General features: G+C 42.1%; 2 protein-coding genes across 6 annotated transcripts in view; one reads left to right on the top strand and one right to left on the bottom strand.

Moving 5' to 3' along the window:
* The first annotated feature begins 1,043 nt into the window (after positions 1–1,043).
* Positions 1,044–18,814, top strand: HBP1 (HMG-box transcription factor 1). Of its 5 annotated transcripts, none has more exons than XM_071552627.1 (11): positions 1,044–1,063; positions 5,566–5,758; positions 6,819–7,053; positions 7,822–7,954; positions 8,745–8,856; positions 8,977–9,089; positions 9,398–9,554; positions 10,111–10,255; positions 12,627–12,956; positions 16,054–16,195; positions 17,698–18,814. In XM_071552627.1, the coding sequence occupies exons 2-11, from the start codon at positions 5,590–5,592 to the stop codon at positions 17,713–17,715; spliced, it is 1,554 nt and encodes a 517-aa protein (XP_071408728.1). In that variant the 5' UTR covers positions 1,044–1,063; positions 5,566–5,589; the 3' UTR covers positions 17,716–18,814. The 5 variants fall into 5 exon arrangements, with proteins under 5 accessions (XP_071408728.1, XP_071408729.1, XP_071408727.1 ...); XM_071552628.1 differs by having other exon boundaries at positions 1,052–1,063; positions 5,570–5,758; XM_071552626.1 differs by lacking the exon at positions 1,044–1,063 and adding an exon at positions 1,789–1,829 and having other exon boundaries at positions 5,570–5,758.
* The window catches only part of COG5 (component of oligomeric golgi complex 5), a 179,434-nt gene continuing 177,166 nt past the window's right edge, over positions 17,991–20,258 (bottom strand). The window contains exon 22 of the mRNA XM_071552623.1: positions 17,991–19,647. Within this exon, the coding sequence (XP_071408724.1) occupies positions 19,533–19,647 (115 nt within the window). The 3' untranslated portion in view covers positions 17,991–19,532. The remainder of the gene's footprint in view (positions 19,648–20,258) is intronic.

Genomic DNA, 20,258 nt, shown 5'->3' with positions numbered 1-20,258 from the left:
AGAGAAAGGGGAAGTAAAACAGCTTTAAAATTAATTCTATTGTGGTGTAAAAAAGATGATTCCTGGTTTACCAGTTTTCTGTTTATTGAAAAATGTATTTGAGAGAGGATGCCACAGAATCTTTCTTATATAGATGTATCACTTACTTAGGAGAAGTCTGAATTGTAAATATAGGGAAAATGTGAGCTTGTACATTGTGGGGTAAGCAGTTGATATTATGATAAGCTGTCTACTAATTTTTCAATCTCAAGATTTTCCTCAAGGCACTTGTTTAACTGATGTTTTCAAACTGGGAAAAGGATCTGTGATGGGTTGGTTGGTTTTGTTATTAAGCATAAAAGATTTTGAATTAAATTCTATGGCATTGGCTTTTATACTCTTTTTTAAGGCTAAATTTGCATATAAAAAAGTAATAGTTTCCAGTTCACAGCGCAGAAGATTCTGTGAGTTTTTCAAAGTAATACGTCTCTTCAAACAGTGCCTACAGCTGGCAGTGACTTTGCCAGAAACAAACTTCTTGGAAAAGGCAAACTTTAAGTGGTATGCCAGTGACATGTGCATACCGAGTGTGTTTTGATGCTAAGCACAGCTTCGGTGTGTGTGATTTAATTTTTTTTCAGTTGCGTTACCCGTGTTGGGCTGTGGAACAGCAGCATTCCCATTCCCTCTGGCGGCCACTGCCCGCCTGTGCCACGGGACAGCATCGGAAACAGCGCTGTTTCAACCCTGTTAACTATTTCCCCCCGTGTTTTCTGGCACAGCTGTGTTAGGTGCCTGAAGGGCAGAGCTGCTGCACACACCAAATTGCAGCACAAGCTCTGAGACAGTATTTAGGAGACGTTCTCATTACTGGAATGATGTTGAAAATAGGGTAAGAAAGGCTGTTCTGATAAAAATCCCAACAGCTGCTAACTGTTGAAACTCCCCATCAGTTTCGAGCACAGTGACTAGTTCCGAATGGTGCCTTTGCTTTGTACACGTCAGGCGCAGTGATGAAATGTATGATTAGTGACGAGGCCGTGGCCTCGGGAGGAGCCTTGTCTCGCTGATCTCCCAGCCAGGGGTAAGTGGGCAAATGCCGAAGTACTTGGAGTTTCGTTTCTGTCAGCGAAACAAAAGTAATGTTTAACCAAACCACGTTGTTATCTTGGCAGTAAATGTATGGGAGTGCCTGGGATACGCTACTGGACTTAGAAACCTGAATGGATTTAATTTATATTTTCTCGCCCGTCGCCAATTTGTGTTTGGGCGGGTGTCCTTCCAGGGGCAGGGCCGCGGCCGGGGCAGGGCCGAGCGCAGCTGCTGACTCACTCCGTGACCTTTAGCAGCTCCCTCCCTTCCCCGCGCGGTGCGGCCGTGCCCGGGTCGCTGCGGGCCCCTCGGGCGGCGCTGGGTGCGGGGGTCGCGGCGGGGCCGGTACACGTGTCCCCCCCGCGACGCTTGTTTACCAGCGCCGGGCGCCGCGCGGGGCATCCTGGGGGCTGTCGTCTTACCGCGGCCCCGCGGGCAGGCGCGGGCGGCGGCGAAGACTACAGCTCCCAGAGTACTCCTCGCCGCGGCCGCGGGGGCGCTGGCCAATCGCGGCGCTGTGTACGGGTGATTGACGTGTAGCGCGGTGCAATCCGCTGCGCAGGAGAGTCAAAACATGCCCGCCCTCCGAGCAGGTTTCTGACAAGCAGGCCAGAGGGCCAATAGGAAGCGGCGGCGACGTGAGGAGCGTCGCCTCTGGCCACTCAGCGCCAGAACAGCACCGGGAGGGGGCGGGACCTACCGCGGGGCAGGGGCGGGGGGGGGCAGCCGATGGGAGCTCGGTAATGGCGACGGGTTCGGTAAGTGCTACAAAGTTTGGAGCTGTCGCTTTTGGGGACTGCGAGGCCCCGGCGGGGGACGGGCGGGTCCCGCGGGGTTTCAGGGGAGCGGCAGCGGCCGCGGGCCGAGCCGTGGAGGCCGCCGGGACTCGGCTTTTGGCGGAGACGGGAGCCTCGGACATTGTTTACTGAGCGCCTTCCCCGACCGGCCCGGCGGCGCGGCCACCGTCCCGCGCCGCGGGGCTGAAACCCGCGGGGTGCGCAGACCCCTTTGGGGCCCTTCACAGCCGAAAACAAGCAGGGTAGGGCGGGCAGCCCCCCCTTGTTTTCCCCGAGGAGCGGCTGCCCGCCCCGCTGTGTGAGGGGGGGGCCGCGGCGGGAGCAGCGGCCGCGGGGCGGGGGCCGGGGCCGTGCGGGGCCCGAGGCCGTGCGGGGGCCGCGGGGGGGCCGGGGGGGCCCCCGGGCCGGTGTTACGCAGTTCGAATGAATGGGGCCGAGCGCGCATGCGCTGTGGGGCCGCGGGTGTAAACAAGGTCACGTGACGGGCGGGGGGGGGGCCCGGGGGTGTTTTTGGGGGTGTTTTTGGGGTGTTTGGGGTTTCCCCGAACCCTGAGCATCGTCCCCGGGGCCCGGGGGTGTCGGTACTGCGGGGGCAGCGGGGCCCGCCCCGCGTCCCGCGAACGCCGCCCGGGCTCGGCAGACACGGTGACTCACGGGCCGGAGCCCTCGGCACGGCGGCTGCGCCGGGACCGGCCCTGGGGGAGAGCCAGGCCTACCCTGCCAGTGTGTTGTGTTTGGTTTGGAGAGGCTGCTCACCAGATTAATCGCCATCCAGCGCCTGGCTCAGGCGTAGACCTGGCCTGGGACTTTGGCGGTGTGTTGGGGGAAGGAAGGCAGGCAAATACCAGGAGGAAAAAACCCACGGGAAGCGCTTCCACCCAGGCATTCCTGCGCTGTGCGGTTTGGGTGGATACTGCCCAGTTCCTGCTGAACCCCTTCGCAGCCACAGCCTTTATTTACTTTTGTCACAAACTTATTTTTGTACCTCAGAAATAGGCATGGTTCAATTAATAAGGCCTCTGTTAACACTGCTGTGTTTGTTTTAGCGTGACAAACTACCTTAGTTTAAAGCACAAAATAGTAAGTAATTTCCCTTAACCTCTAAAAACAACAGTAATTAGCGTCCTGTGAAGCATGCTTCCAAAAGACATCTGACACAACAAGTTTTGAACATGAAGTTGAATTTTAAAGAGTCTTTACAAGCTGATTAATTACCATTCCCCTTCATGTTCTAAACCATTGAAAGGCTGAGGACAAGAGGAGCATGTGATGTCCAGAACAGGCTTTAATCAAGTAGAATAGAAAAACCTGTAAAGTTGGGCACTTTCTTGGGGTTTTTTGTAATTCTTTGTCATTCACTTGTTAGAGGATTTTTTAGCTTTTGTACATGGGTGGCTTTGGTTTAGAGAAATTCTTTTGACTTGCAGGAACACTTAATTTCTCAAAGAAGTGTCTTTCTGGTCAGACTAGTGTGTTGTATCTGTACCTTAACCTCTGGCCATCAGTGTGTTGGGATACCAGGACAGGTACTTTCAAATCTTGGCACCTGACAGGAAGGAAGGAGAAGGTAACATTACAAAAATAAGTTGGCTTGGTCATTTTGGCAGGAAAATGGGAAAGAGAGGAAAAAGTAGAGCAATAACAAGGCATAAGGGGGCAAAGGAAGGACGTAGACAAGCCAGCAAAACAAGGAGTGGCTTTTCAGAGTTGATTAGTTGGAGATAATCTTCAAGGTCCTGATCTGTTGTACTGAGGTCTGATTCTTCCATTAAGAAACGGCTGAGGTTTCTGTTCTCGTGGTTTTGTGGGTTTCTGTAATTCTGCTGTCTCACATGGGTGATAAGGGAATAATCTCCATTAAAGATGTTTCTTGGAGGTGAACTAAACATCACTGATAGACCACAGAAATGAGAACATTAAAATAATCTTTCTTTTCCACCTTCATAAAATCAGAATAAACTGACATAGTTTTGTAGTAGTGCCATTTGAGTAGAAGCAAACATCCTTTTATGTTTGGTATGCAAGTTTCTGTAAGTTTTGCATGTATTTGAAAGTTAGGAGATGAGAAGGTTTGAAATTTTCCAGTCAAAACCCTCCTGGACATGATCCCATGCAACCTGCTATAGGTGAACCTGCTTTAGCTTTAGTTGGACCAGTGGTCTCCAGAGGTCCCTTCTGACCCCAATCGTTCCATGATATGAAAATATTAGACTATTTTTAGCTATTGTTTGTATTTCATCAATGTAGCTTACTTAGTGGAAATGAATGTGGCATGGTAGACTTCAGAGGTTTTCTTTCTTACTTAGCTGCATTTTCTGCTCTTTCATGAGGCTCTTATGATTCCTTTTTCAATGGCACTTCATTAAAGTACAAGATAATCAAGTTATGGTAGCTTTAATTCATCATTGTCTGAAAAAAACAGTAGATAACCAAATTAGTAAAGATTGGATAACCTTGTTTGTCAGCTTTTAGAGGCAGTGGTTGTGTAGAATAATGGCACAGTGCTCTGCTGAAGATAATTTTTAAAAGTGCTTTTGGTATAAAAAGTATTTGGGGAAGTGAAACTGCGGTGAAATTGCCTGGTGGAGGCTTCTTTGTCTTTCCATTTGCACTGTAGTTAAGGACATTACCAGTCCCAAGTGTTTGAGACTGTACCTGGAGGCAGGGGATGTGAAGGGCACTGGAAAAGGCTTCTGTGGAGATGCCAGTGGTGAAAGGGTGACTAGGGAGAGTGTGGGCCTGTTGCTGAATGGCACAGGAGACCTGATGTTACAAGGCTGAGGATGACATTTTTGCTTTGATCTGTATTTGCAAGGCCTGTTTCCAGCTTCCTCAAGTCTCTGGGTGCAGCAGCGTGTGTCTGAGAGAGCGAGGCGCTTCTCTGTCTGTGGTAGGTGAGGGGCAGGGCAGTTCTGTGAGGCACTGACTGGATGGGATGCCTCCAGGAGAGCTGGCCAGTGCCATTCATAGAGTCACAGAGTGTTTTAGGTTTGAAGAGACCTTAAAGATCATCTAGTTCCAAGCCCCTGCTGTGGGCAAGGGCACATTGGGAGGATGGTCTCCAAAAGGCAGTGGATTTGGTGTCAGGAGGGCTCCCAATACCTGGAAAAAAGAAAATGTTACACCTGGCTTCAGGGAGGAGGAAACTGCAGGCTGGCCAGCCTAACCTTAGCCTTCCTGAATATTACAGGGCAAATCCTCCTGACAGCAGTGTCTTACAAGGCAAGAAGTTGTCTGGGAATAGCCCGGATGGATTAGCCGAAGTCAAATCTTACCTGACACATCTGATTGCCTTCTGTGATGGGATGAGTCGTTTGGGTACCAAGGGAATGTTGTTTACCTTGGCTTGAGCGGTGGTTGAGGAGATAACCCCAGACCTTGGAAGCAGAGGGCACAGGCTGTGGCAAGGGACATTCAAATGTGTGAGGAATGGCTTCTTTGCGGCAAGAGTGGTCCTAGGAAGTGTCAGGGATTCCCTATCCTTCAAGATACTAGAAACCCAAATGGCCAAGGCCCTAGACTGCCTCCTGACTTCAGAGTTAGCTTTGCTTTCTGCAGGGACTGTGCAAGATTGTCTCTAGACGTCCTTAAATTATGCTGTTATACTCAACAAACTGTGTTCTCATAATGAAGTGTGTCAGATGCAACGTAAAACAGTTCCCATTCGTACAAATTATTAACCTCTGTCTCTTTAAAGTCAGATGCTTTGGAGCATCCTAACATGGTGTGGGAAGTGAAGACAAATCAAATGCCTAATGCAGTGCAGAAACTCCTCCTGGTAGTGGACAAGAGGACTTCAGGGATGAATGAGTCATTGGATTTGCTGAAGTGTAATGAAAACCTCCCCTCTTCTCCTGGATACGCATCCTGTGATGAGCACATGGAACTTGGTAAATAACATGACTCTTTCAGAAGAAGCTGAATTCTGGAGTTTGTTGCTGATTTCCTATACTGAAATTACTGGAGGCTGATTGAATGAGATTGCTGACTTTGAACTTGAGTGGAACGGGGAATATGACAGTGAATTGTGACATCTGAAGGTCTTACTTTGCAGTCACTTTTCCCTTTAACCCATTTCAAGTTCTGACACACTGGCCTGTTGACTGAAATGTGTTCTTGAACTCAGAGCCACAAATTTGTGCTACCAATCCACTGAGAAATGTTTTCTTTGGCACCAGAATAACAAACAGAAAGCTCAAGAGCTCCTCCTAAAGAGATACTAATGTTGCTTTAGATCTGCTGCAACTAAATACTCTGGGCTAGAGGGAAATTTAACCTCAGTGCTTATGTATTGAAAAAAACCAGCATTTACATTAGGAAGTATTGATGTAATCAGTGAAATATTAACACTTTTAATTGAAGTCTTGAAGTGATGAAGAATAATGATACTTAGTTACATGGCAGCACATGAACAGACTTCTGTTAACATGCTGGGCTCTTTTCTGTCATTCTGTGTGGGATGTGACAGGAGTTCATTCTAGCAGGCTGTATACCCAGCTTTCATCATTTCTGACTTACCTAATTCCAGTACCCTGATGGAATGTGGAAAACTTTTACCTTGAATAGCCTCTGATGCTGATCATTTTTAGTGTGACTCCTGCTAGGAGAGATTAATTTAGTTGCCTTTCATTTAATGTTTTAGTATATCAATGAAGCAAGTTGCTACATTTGGCACAGTTCTGCAGTACAGTTGTGTGTAAACTGGTACCAGAACTATGCTTTTATGAAGGTACTGAATTTTTTCTTAAATTTCTTGCATGAGTATATACTAGACTAGAGGTGTTGCTAGTTCATTTTGTCAGTATTATGAGTAGGATTTGTGAAATGTTGGTAGTTGTGATACGAGAAAATAAAATGACTTTATTGTGGTCCCTTTTTTATTTAGATTTGAAAGATTTGGTGTCAACTAGAAATGGGTATAATTATGATAATTTGTGCTTTTGTTTGTAGATGATCTTCCTGAATTACAGGCTGTGCAGACAGATTCTACCCCACCTGCACTTTTTCAGCTTGGTGCTGATGTTTCACATCAGGAATGTTCAAGGCCTTCGTGGAGCCAAAATACCTCAAACAGCAATGCAGAAAATGCTTATTCTTGTGAGAATGGGGTGAACTGGTTGACAGAATTAGCAAATATAGCCACAAGTCCTCAGAGTCCTTTGATGCAGTGTGCTTTTTATAACAGGTACTGACATTGTTTTCAATTTTGAACTATAGAGATTTGTAATACTGTTTCTCCAGACAAATTTCCTTCACTGTGTACACACTCTGACTTTGAACTGGAACCCCATTCTTTGAGCTGTTTAGTATCTGTTTTGTTCTGTGAGAGCATGCACAGGAGCCTGGTGCAGTGGCTGCTTATTTTACAGCCATGAATGAGGTGGGATGGTATAAAGACATTGCTCAGCCACAACAGGCTCAGAAATTCTGGATGTTTACCTCATGTGAAGCAGCAGCTGAAAAATTAGAAAGCATTTGTTATGTTAAATTCTTAATGCTTTCTAGTGCACTGACTTGAGATTTTTTTTTAAACAGAGCTGACTGGAAATCTAATGCAGTGTATATTTTAGTGGTAACTGTTTCAGGTCTGTGATCTCAATCCTATAAGGCTGTGAGCAGCAGTATGGGATCTTGGAAATTCTGGGCTTTGCTTGTTGTTGTACAGCTTAGGCTGAGGTTTATATTTAGAAAATTAAACACAATACTGTTAATAGTAATAGTAATACTGTCATTTGGGTGCTGTATAGAAGCTATGCAGGAGTTATGCTAAATACTCTCTGCCTGAGCTTGCACCCTTTAGTCATCCCATTTGAATATTGGGGTGTGGGAGGTTTATTTGGTATTCAGCTCACAAAAACAGAAATATTTGCAATAAAAGCATTTTGGAGTAACTGCAGCAAAGGCTCGTGTTGTCTTAATCTGAGATATTTTAAAATACATGTTTCTGTTGTAGATCATCTCCTGTCCACATAATAGCTACAAGCAAAAGTTTACATTCCTATGCACGTCCTCCACCAGGATCTTCAAACAATGATCCCAGCTTCTCCAAGAATGAGGTGGATGAAACACCAGTGAGACATGAAAGAGTGAGTTGTTCTGAAACATTTTAAAATAAAGATGTATGAATAATGAGTTGTTTTTTTGAAAAAGGACACTAGCTTGAAAAAAACAATCTGTTTAGTACTAATACCATTTCTATTTTAGCTAGATTTTATGTGCTTTTCTTCTCATTGCACAGGGTAGGCTTGTAGTTCTACTTCATAGAGTTCATGTTTTTACTGAAGAGACCACATTCTAAGAAAGGTCTGCTTCTACTGTAATTTCTTCCACAGCAAGCCTTAAAAGACTGTATTTAAATCATTTGCTGCCTCAAAAGGAAATATGGATCCCCCTCCTTTTAGATGCACAAAAACTGTCAGTCCTGTGTCTCCCTTTCCCATGTATTAATTTGTATCTGAAATCTGACTGTTAACAGCAGTGAATTTTATCAAGTGATTTATGTAGAACCAGCTTGACCCTACAGCGTTTCAGTAATTGGACCATAGAGTAACATGTGCTTCGAGTGATCCTGTGGATGGCTGAAGTGTGGTAGCTTGTAAAATCCTTACATCTAAGCATAAGATAATCCACAGGTGTGTGAAAATGAACCTTAGAGAACAAACCCCAAAATTTCAGGATGCGTCTCATAAACAGAGATAAAAACACTCCATTGACATTTTTTGCATTCCTTGAATCTTGGTGTTACAGGCCTATTAGTATTTGAGGCAAAATTATGCCATGGGTGCAGACTAAGAGACTGTGTCTCAAAAGACATGTAAGACCAGCCCTAAAATCTTCTGCAGTAAAATATCAACACCATTTTGCTTTTTTTAATAGGCGAATAGTGAATCAGAATCTGGCATTTTCTGCGTGTCATCACTTTCAGATGATGATGATTTGGGATGGTGCCATTCCTGGCCCTCAACTGTTTGGCATTGTTTTCTAAAAGGTAAAAGAACATGTTGCATCAAATAAGTAGTTGTTTTGTCTTGCCCTTTTTTTTTTAAGATGGATTTTTTTTAACCTGATACTGATCTTATTTCTTTTTATCCTTGAAAAAATCTGTTAGGCTCTCGTTTGTGCTTTCATAAAGGACACAATAATGAATGGCAGGATGTTGAAGAATTTGCAAGGTCTGAAAGCTGTGGAAAAGAGGAAAGTCTCCCAGCGAGTCCTTACAAGGTAGGTAGCTGTTAGTTCTAATAAATTAATTCCAATACCTGTAGCAAATATTTAGTATCTCATGTTACCCCTGTCTCAGGAAGACAGGTGGACATTAAAGATGTCTTGAGCTATTTGAGAGCTATAAAGCACTTGAACTGAATTCATTTAGGTATGTTTTGAATGTTATATCATCTTTACCAGCAAGATAGAAATAGCAATGAGAATGTTGGTGTACAGTGATGACTATACACCTGTATATACCTGTAGGATACACAGGTGTGTGCTTTCCTTAGGTGAAATTTTTTGAGCTGTTTGTGTGTTTGCAGGACTATGGTTCCAATGGTCTGAAGTTGATTTCTCATGAAGAAAGCATTTCCTTTGGTGAGTCAGTGCTGAAGTTGACTTTTGATCCTGGCACAGTGGAGGATGGCCTGCTTACCGTAGAATGCAGACTTGACCATCCATTCTATGTTAAAAATAAAGGTATGAAATACATGTACAGTTTGTTGTATGTTAAAATAGCCTCAGTAAGTGACTGCAGACTTTTTAGCATCCCATATTGTTCAAGAGATTGATACAAGTTGTGTAGAAACAATTTACTGTCTTTGGAAAGAAATCCAGAGTTTGAACAAACGAAACTGTAAAGCCATAAAGTTACACAAGACTGCCTGTCTCTTAAGGAAAGATTTGGTCGAGTATATAAATGGAGTTCAGGAAAGCAGAAAAACCAGGGTGGGAGGGAGAAAGAAAAGCTGCACATAAGAGGCTTTTATTGCTTGCTAAACATGGAACTTAACACACTGGTAAAAGTTTCTAGGTTTTGATTATTTTTATCTCAAATAAAATCTCATTCTAGCAAAAGTAAACTGTTTGCCGTAAGAATTCCCTGAGTAAGTGCTTCTGATTTTTCTTTTGGGTGAAAGAAACTACATCAGAAAATTTTTATAAAATTATGTTATTTAGAGATACAGGATTGCTCCAGTGAAGAACTGGAGAGATTGTCTGGCCGTTTGTCTAATTTAACTCTTTACCACTTCAGGTTGGTCATCTTTTTATCCAAGCTTGACTGTGGTACAGCATGGCATTCCATGCTGTGAAATGCATCTTGGAGATCTGTGTCTACCTCCTGGACACCCTGATGCCATTAACTTTGATGATTCAGGTGTTTTTGATACATTTAAAAGGTAATTTTTGGATATAGTGGCCTCAGTGGTTCTTGTATTTCATGAGTAGGCACCTTAAGTGTAGAAGAATTTGAAGCATTACATAGAGCAAAGAGAGAATAATACTTTTGGTATTACAAGATAAATGATAGGGGAAAATGAGTACTCAGTACTAGGAAAGCTGTGTAATTATGTGCTCTGCTGAATGCAAAGTAGTACGTCAGAGTAGAGTAATTTTTCAGCCTCTTTTTATGATAGTTTAAGCCAGATTAGGTAAAACAATAAAAATATATATACTATATGTATAAATTCTTCAGGTAAAGTGTTTGAAATGTTTGAAAATGTTTGAAAAATGTAGTACAATATTCCCACAATAGTATGTCTGCCAGCTGTTACCTTGTGCTCCATATGCAGCTACATATATGAATATTCTGAGTACTTTCTGAGTGATAAATGCTATGGCTTTAGAACACTGTACATTCATAATTAGTTCTTAGTTTTGTGTATTCTGCTTTTTGCTATTCTTTGATATTATATCAAACCTACTTAACTTTAAAGTTTAACTTTGAGGTTTGCCTGAGCTAGAAGTTCAACCAGATAACCTTCAGAAGTCCTGTCCAACATAAATTTTTCCAAGAGTCTAAGGATAATAAACATTTTTTCTGTACTGTTTAGAGATTTCTAGGTTTAGTAGAATCCATGCCTTTTTAGCATCAGTTTTTAGTCCAGTTGCTTTTTGGGTTTTTTGCAGTAGAAAAAAGGAATTTAAAGTGTTGGTTGCAGTTCAAGCCCTGGGAGCTCTTGTATGATTTCAGTGTGACATGGAGAGGGAGTTCAGATTGCTTGGCTTCACTTATTTTCTGTCTAGGTCTTTTTCTTGTTTTTAACTCCTATTCTGAACTGCACACATAGAGAGCTGTTAGAATCCCTATAGCTACATCTCACTGAAGAATCTGGACTTCTGGCTCCTTACTAATCCTGCAGCTCAGCTGAATTCTGCCTGGACACTTCAAATTCCTTGTCCTCTTTCTGGGCAGAAGGGAGTAAGTGACTGAGAAAGGAGTGTGTAGCAGCAGCAGCTGTGGTTAACAGAAGAATTAAAAAACAATCCTGTTGCTGTGTTATGGGAAGGAGATTAGGAATAGGAAGGGTACTGGACTGTTGTGGAACAGGAAAGTCATTTCTCCTTTTCTCCTGATAGCCTGCAAGGTTTGTCAGCATTGCTTTGCTGCTTTGTACTTTTCTGAGGGATATTGGAGGCAACCCTAAGGGCTCCACTCTTCCTGGTGGTTCTGTCCCACAGAAGGAGCTGCCTTTGGAGACGGGGGCTGTACTCCCACGTGCAGTATTTCCTTGCTAGCAGTTCTACTTCATGTTTGGAAAAAAACTCTTCAAAGCCCTTATTTTGGCCTTAAATTACACAACTATAGCCACTTGAGCAGTGGGTGAACAGAGCCTTAGCATATATATGTGTTTTATGTTTATTTTGTGGTGGTAACGTAGTGGTTTAGATTTGTGACTTAGTAGCACCTTTGCAAGTGTGTTTTTCCCCATGTAGTGTGGTAAAGACAGCATAGCCTGTACTTCCCAGTCTGATCTGCACACCTGGAGGTGGTAAATGGTCTGTGGAATTAAATTACTGTAGTGGTTAGAGGTTAATTGTAGTTGTTGGTCAACTAAAAACTGCAAGAGCTTGTAGTATTTGGGTGTCTAAATTTTACGGAAACAACTCAGCTGTTCAAATACCTTGAAATACCGGGGAATGTCGCGGGTTTGTCACTAGAGGGCAGGCGCTTGTCAGAACTGCATCTCGTAGTGCGACATGGCAGGGCTCTAAACAGTGTTCCGATCTCAGTGGAAGATTTGTGTGTAACAGAGTATGTATTTTAACTGCCTAGAGGATTTACCTGTGCAGTAGTGCATATAATTTATTTTAATGCAGTGGTTTCGTATCGGTTCTTAATATATATTTGAAAGTGAACTCAATGCTTATTGTTCCCAAATCAGTTGTCCCTTTCAGTACCTGTCATTCACTGGCCAGGCTTGATTTATGGTAAGGACAGAAGCAGAAAGAAAGAAGTATATTTTAGAAGAGGATGGAATTTGAAGACAGTGTATAGTTAGCTGATACACAGCTGGGGAGTTGAAAGTACAGAGCAGAATGTGTGAAGTTGCAATCTGCCATCACATTGAAGAAAATACTAATTTATCTGCCAAACTCTTGTTGTGGTTTTTTGTTTTTCACACTGACATCTGCATCAAGCGCAAGTCATTTTGTCACACAAAAGAGACCAGGATTGTAGAAATGTAGTACAGCTGAACAGTGAACAGATACTTAGGGATTTTACATGAAAATTCCCCGCTGGCTTCACGATACGTCTCTTTCTTGTAGTTACGACTTCACCCCGATGGACTCCTCCGCAGTGTATGTGCTCAGCAGCATGGCCCGCCAGCGGCGCGCGTCTCTGTCCTGTGGAGGGGCAAACAATCCAGATGCTGAGAGATCAGAATGCAGCAGTAAAAACTGTGCCTCTGCTGCATCGTCACATCTGTCCTCCAATCCTTTGTACAGCAAAGCTGGCAAAAGCCACAGCTCAGGGACTGCGAGTACTGTGAGTGCCACTTCTCCAAATAAGTGCAAAAGACCAATGAATGCCTTCATGCTTTTTGCCAAAAAATACAGAGTTGAATACACTCAGATGTATCCAGGGAAAGACAACAGGTAATTACATAAACTGTGGTTTTGCTGTTACTGCTGAGCTACCAGAATATCTGTGTCCCACCTTTAGATTTAAGTGGCCTAAATTTTGCATTTGATTTAAAATGGGTGTGTATTGTTTTAAGGACAAGTTTTGAATGATAGAAGGGGTGGTCTGTCAGTATTTACAGTATGCAGTGAGCTTGATACAAGCCATTGTATCATTGGGTAAAGCAACTGATACATGTGTAGATGTGCACCGGCAGAGCCACAAATATGGAACAGTCTTTGTTTACACTGATGAGTGATGAGGTGCTCCATTTGTGTGCTGTAATGGAAAAAAGGGATTTTCTGGTTCTTAAAACTACATATTGACATGATATTGCAAATTGTTCATGAAGTTACAAGCATTTATTTCCAGTCTTATAGAGCCTGTTGAATAATGCAGTACTGATTGTTAGGATAGCTGGAAGATCTTAATCCAGGCAGCACATTGACAAATTTTGTGTGTTCTAAAGGCACTCAACAATGCTGAAATTTGCAGGAAGAGTTGTATGACTTTGTGTTTGGGGAGCAGGTCTTAGTTTGATCTTTTGTTCTTATTCTTATATGCACGTTCACTTCTAGATTTTTTTATAACTATCTTCATGATATATATTTTAAATAATGTTTTGTGCTAGTTGTGCATATGTAAATAAAAACTAAAGCACATGAACATGCACTGATTTTAGAATGAGATTTTTTAATGCATGTAGCATTATGAAAACTTACTGTAAAAATTGCATTGTGACATAAAAATTCTAGTAGTAGATCCGGTAAAAAATTAACGTTGACAGGGCTTTGAGAGGATTTGGGGTATTTTATAATGTTGTAATAAGGAGGCTGTAACTGCTATTGAGAAATAAAATCTTGCCATATGAATAGCCCATCCTTAAATCCCCATCAGTCTTGTGAGTCCCAGCAATGATGTTCTGTAATGCTTATAATAAGTTCAGTGAAGCAGATCTGCTGCCTTCACATTCATTGCAACTATCAATGAGAAACAGAGCAGAATGTCAGCCAGGAAAGTTTATGATGGTTATACATTTAATTGAAAATGCTAATGTCAAAGGGATGCAGTGAACTGGAGCTGCAGCTTCATGGATGTGAATGTGAGGTATTTCAGTGAGCAGGTTTACCTTGAAGGAAAGTGATGACAGAGTTGCAAGGAAGCTTCAGAATGCACTGCTCACTGCCCCAGTTGGAAGGCAGTGCATTTGGGTGCAGCTTTCTGGCATCCATAAAACACAGCACAGCAGAAATAGAGTTAGTGATAACTGATGTAACAGAAATTCAGCTACTGTTGCTGAAGTGTTGCTGAGATACTCAGAAATTTAGCTGTTCAGAGGCAACTCTGGCAGTTTTTTCTTAATGTTTGTGTCATTTTGAGATTACTAAGTAGATGTTACAATGTAGCAGCTACTTCAGTACACCAGAGTTCTCATGTTTGTTAGTTACTTTATTTTTCTTACCTAGTAAGAAAGGACAGAACTTAAGGTATTAAGAGTTAAATGGTCTGTTCTGAGACAGATTTCAAGCTGTGTCAGCAAGAGAGAGAGCTGTAAATATTCAAAGCACAAGAGTCACATGGAACTTAAAACTACTGTGGGCTGTAAGACCATGTTTGAGAAACTGGTGTCAGGGCTGCACTTGTTTATTTTCTAGATATTCTCACTGTTACTGTAGTTGGACTTGGTTGTGTGTTCAGGAAGCCTTGACTAGTACAGTACAAGCTGGTGACCCAAAGCAGACAGGTTTCTGTTGATTTGCCTCTAGATACTGTCAAAGCATGAAAAATCTGCTAATTAAACTGGAGTGTGTTTGCTTCTGATGACAGAGCAATGATACTGGTTCTCAGTTAGGATAGAAACCCAGACATTCCATTGCCAGAGAGACAGGCAGTGTGAATGGGTTTGATGTTGCTGGGATCTGGTGGCAGCCTGAGTTCACTCCAGGGAGTCACCAGAGCAGCACAGGCTTAAGGACAGCCCCAGTGCAGGCCGGGCTGTGCTCCCTCAGTGCTCTGTGGAACTCTGAATGGTGCTACAAGGTCTTGCAGGATTCGGATCCGTTTTCCTGGTGTGGTGCAGAAAAGCCTCAGAATTGCTGAACGTGCCATGTTATGGAAATGATTGACACTCTACATGATTCAGTTAGAAAGTCCATGAATAGCTTTGCTGCCAGCAAGGAACTTGTTAATAGGTGAAAGGAAAGGATTTAGTTGTGTTCACCTTTTTCTTAAAGCCTGTCATAGAACTCTCATCACTGTAATCTGAAGGCAAAGTGCTCAAACTACTCATTAGCTTGTAATTGTCATTGATAAAAGAGCTGTTGTTTAGAGATTTTTGTTCAGCTAAAGGATGGAGTTAAAGCTTTAATGGGATATTGATCCAACATTTGGGAGTGCAGTTAAGCAATATGGCATGATAATATGGGGAAATGTTCTCCAAAGACCTAGAGTTTAGAAGTAGTAGGAAAGGAATTAATTTAGCTCTGGAAATGGTGATAGATGTATTAGAACAAATGGTTCCCTTTGCACAGAAATGGGAACTTAGCACTATGTTCTGTCCAGTATGGAGTAAAGGTGGAGGAAGCCTGCACATACTGATTAAATAGACACGGGGGCTTGCAGTTAATCCAGTATTTGTTTGGCGAGGTCATACTCAGTTCATTGCCCTAATTATTAGAGAACATATTTTCAGCAAATCTGTCATATGATCTTCTAGTATGAAAGTAGAGCAAAACAAATGTGAGTTACCATTTGGTGGTAGTTTTTTTAACATCCCTGTTTTACTGGTTTATGCCAGTTGCTGTGTATTCAAATGTACACCCTTAAAAATGTTGGAATGTGCACTGACCCATGCTCAGCTAACACAAAAGTCTCAGCTGTTTAACTGTTAAAAGAATGATGAGAAGATCATCAGAAACGTGATTGTTAAAAATTTTAACATACACTTGATTTCTGCCTTTTGTGTTATTTCCACAGTTAACTTTTGTCTCCTTTAAAGTGCTCAGATAAAAAAAAAAAATCAGGATATTTCTTAGCACTGTCTTGACCATAGTGTAACCATTTGTCTTGCAGAGCCATAAGTGTGATACTCGGGGACAGGTGGAAGAAAATGAAAAATGAGGAAAGGCGGATGTACACACTAGAAGCCAAGGCCTTGGCGGAAGAGCAGAAACGTTTAAATCCTGACTGTTGGAAAAGAAAACGAACAAATTCTGTATGTTCGTGAAGCAGTTTTTTCATTGTGCACTTACATGTGTTCATACAGGTAGCTACAGTGGGTTTGTGCAGTATAAGCTGCATTCCTGGTAGCCCAAACCTTCATCCAGGGGAGGGTCCATCTCTGAGAATTTGTGAGAGTTTTATGAATTCTGTTGAGACTGAAAGTGAGTGTGCTTGTGAAATGTTGAGGATGGGCACATGACCTTTTGCTTGAAGTAACTGAGTTGATAAGTTCCTACCTAATTTTTTTTTCCTCAGTAAAACCTTTTTCTTTACCTTTTTCTGTTTTTTTCCCTCATAATTTATACCGGCATATATGAAGATACTGAGGGAGAAAAATAATTTTTTCCCCATGAATCCCTTTCATTTATTACTGTGTTTAATTGTAAAATAAATACAGCAGATAACACTACTTCTGTAGGGAAATAAATAGTTTTCCACTTTGTAGAAAGCCATCAATCTAAGATTGTAGGTGTGGATTAGTAGGTGGTGGAGGTATTGAGAAAGAGAAGGGCTTTCAAGCTGAACCATCATGCAAAGCTAACATCAAAAAAAAAAGAGATTCCGCTTGTTCAACTGGAAGAGTAGGTTGGACAGAGAGATCACTGAGATGCGCAGAACGCCAAGACCTTTCATGAGCCATTTTATACCTGGGTAGGAGCTTGAAGTGTGGTGTGGACTTGATCTACAGGGTTAGTGAAACCATCCATGTGGTGTAAGATTTCATCCTCGGGTTAGCCCCCTTTCCTTTCATGTGTAAATGAGGCTGCTTTCTCAAGAGCACATGCAAGTGTTGCCTTAAGACTGAATAAGAAATGCTCCAACACTGAGTTGCTTCATTCTGCTGTGTACACTTTGCGCTGTTTCCAGTCCCTTGTTGCAGAAGGTTCCACCAAATCCCAGCTGCTAGGAGCAAGCTGTTTCTCTGTTCACTGCATTCTATTTTAATAAACAGTGTCAGCTTCTGTTAGATTTCCTTGTGGGTTTAGTTAAAATAACATTATTTATTTTTTCTGCTTTTACTCTGCTGCAGTCTTGGGCTGTGGATGGTGAGATCACACTGACCTGTGAGCTTCAGGCCACTCAGAGGCGTGTTTGTAGCTGAGAGGAGTAGTGATGACTTGGCCCTAGTAAGAAGGATGGCTTTCTTTCACTGCCTTACAGAGTAGGATTTTCCTTGTCCTCAGGGTCTTCAGGCCAAGAGAACAGGATCTGTGGAACCTGTTAATTCAGTGTTAGAACAGGAAATGCCTTTTTTAATTGTTTTAGTTCAGTGAACTGAACTGTTAACAGTTTGGTTACCTTACTGAGTAATGACTGGTGGACTCCAGGCTGTGACAGAGGAGTCTTGATGTCTGGTATTCGCCTTTTTGTTTTCTTCTGAATAACTGACCAGTGAAACACTTGTGGCTTTCAAAACCAGTGTTTGGTAGATTTAAGGTAAGGTCTGCCTCCCCTTTGCTTGGTAACTGCTGACCTGGTTTTCTCTTTCCTCAGGGCTCACAGCAGCATTAAGCCAGAATGTTCCTGCTAACTCTGAATTTACAAAATGGCTGTTGCGCAAGGGCAGGAAGATGCAAGATCAAGGTCTTACTATTTGTTGTGACTGTGTGATGATAAAATACTGGCACCATCAAGTCGGAAATGATCGGAGTGCAGATTTGCTTTTTACAATAGAACATTAAGTAAGCTAAAACTATCAGCATTTTAAACCAAATTGCCTTACTTTTCTTCCAAACTTCATATATGTATCAGGTAATATAGGCTTGAAAATGGATATCCTGTGGTGCTAAAGTACTTTAGAAAGAGGCGAAGGAGATGTGTATAAATGTTTATTTTTAAAAGAAAATGTACAAAAAGGGGAATTTTAAAATATGTAACAGCTGTTTATATACATTGATTCTTATTGCTGATTAATATGTATTGCACAACCATATTATTAATTGCAATTCTGGGGCCTGGGATTTTCTGAAATGGCAAAGTGTATTATCAGCCTCCAGTGTCCCAGCCTGTGCCACTGCCAGCAAGTTAACAGAGCAAGTGGGAATGGAAAGCGTGGAGTGATGTAGCAAGGGAGCCACTGCTGCTGCTTGGGATGCCACTTAAAAACCTGTATCCACAAGGGAGATGCTTTTGCAACAGCTGGCACTAGTGAGAGCTGTCATTTCATGGTGGAAACAACGGCTTGGGACAGGATGAAATAAAAAATAACGTTATCTCAAGAAAAATGGTGCTGTTGATACCATCACCATCATAGTTATAACTCTGTTCTGTCTTTGCCACATATTCTACAATATTTTATTTTGCCATAAGACATCTTTATGGTGGGGGCAAACTTTGCACTTAACTATACGTGCAACACTTGCACTTTACTTTTTTTTTTCTCCTCCAACTGTCTAAAATTAGAGCAGCTGCGTTAGGATTACCATTTGCTTCTGCTGTGAACTGTTACAGTCATGGCTTTTCCTGTACTAAACAGCTGTGCGTTGTTTTTTTTTTTTTTTTAAGAATCACAACTGTAAATTTCAGTTATGACACGTCTACATGATGTTGCCCCTAAGATTTTTGCACACTATATTCTTGTATATTATTTCAAATAAATTCATTAAAATTTGGTGTTGTGTATTTTATTAAATAAAGAAGACTAATCAGTAAGCCCTGCAGCAGTGAGTATGTTCTGTGTGGAAGTCTTTACATGAACCCATCCAAAATATATTTTAATCCTTTGCCATTAGGAAGCTGGTGAAGAATTTCAAATACTGATTTCAGGATCAGATACTCAATGTTCTTTATTACAGAGAGTTGAAGTCAATGTAAATTATTTTTAAGCAAGTAGCAGTGCAATAGAGAGTCATTTAGGTTAGTTATAAATATTTTTTCTTGTGTTAAAATTAGTGATTTTTAGATGGAAACTGATGATTCCAGTGTTTCAAAAGTACAGTTTTCTGAATAAGGCTAAAATGTATCCAACTGTTTAAAACTATACTTGAAGGAAAAGAGCTGCTTCCTTACTTGAGATATTGAGCAATTACACTGTAATATTTGAGTTCTAATTTTACACTTTTCTAAATTCAAAAGGAATGCTTAAGAATGTTTCAATTAGATGTAGACTTGCAGCACATAAAAGTTACACAAAAATATTGTACAAGTTCCTGTAATGCAAACAGAAAGCAAGAAGGCAAGTTTCAGAGCTGGAGTAGGTAAACATGTTTCATTGTAAAGCTTCTGTATTTGGGAATAATTTACATGAACCATAAATGCATTTGTGGCACCAAAGACCCATGACTGTGTTACTGTCCATTCTGTATTTTGAGAGCGTTGTCCACATGTGTTCACTGAAGGGTTGACATGGCTTTCTGCAGCAGCTGAACCATTATGGGATAGACTGGTGCAAACTCCTTCCCCTCTCTGGTTCTGACTGATTGAACATAAGCTTCCAATGCACCACTGAAAAAAAAAAGTAGGTAAAGCAATTAATTACTGTAAATTCAGGATCTGCAACTGAAATTAATTGCCTTCTTCCCTCCTGCAGAATCTTCATCAGATGGTCCTTACTTGTTCTTTGTGGAAGGAAGTGACCCTGAGATTAGCTCAGTTGGTTAAAACTTGGTTGTATAATGCCAAGGTCATGGGTTCAATCCCCTGTGTGGGCCATTGACTTAAGAGTTGGACTCGATGATCCTTGTGGGTCCCTTCCAACTCAGAATAGTCTGTGATCTCTGTGATCTCTTTCAAAAGTGAGCTAGAAAGGCCTTGCAAAGCTCTACATAATTGTTTCATGGTGTTTCTCTCCTTTCTTGCACGTTTGAGGAACAAGCAAGTTAACATTGAAATAAGCAGCAGCACGTTGCAGATGGTTTGAAATGACAGCTCTGACGCACAGACTTGGGCACAGTGGCAACCTGTAGAAAGGGGGAGAACAGTCTCCAGCTGCTGCAGACGCTGAGTACAACCTGGAGCATGAAAACTGGGGCACTGGTGAACAACTGCAGTGCCCTCCGGCGCTTTCCTGGCACAGCCTTTTGAACTGGCGCCGTCCTTGGGGAAACGCTGCGCCA

The sequence above is a fragment of the Pithys albifrons genome, chromosome 3, assembly GCF_047495875.1.
Source record: "Pithys albifrons albifrons isolate INPA30051 chromosome 3, PitAlb_v1, whole genome shotgun sequence".
NCBI classification, from domain to species: Eukaryota; Metazoa; Chordata; class Aves; order Passeriformes; family Thamnophilidae; genus Pithys; species Pithys albifrons.
This window is presented reverse-complemented; position numbering and strand designations above follow the sequence as displayed.

Bases quoted from the DNA above. Each gene is read 5' to 3' on its own strand.
- HBP1 (XM_071552624.1), top strand. The intron at 9,090-9,397 runs GTAGGTAGCTGT...GTGTGTTTGCAG, and splicing joins TCCCAGCGAGTCCTTACAAG to GACTATGGTTCCAATGGTCT. The intron at 12,957-16,053 runs GTAATTACATAA...TTTGTCTTGCAG, and splicing joins TATCCAGGGAAAGACAACAG to AGCCATAAGTGTGATACTCG.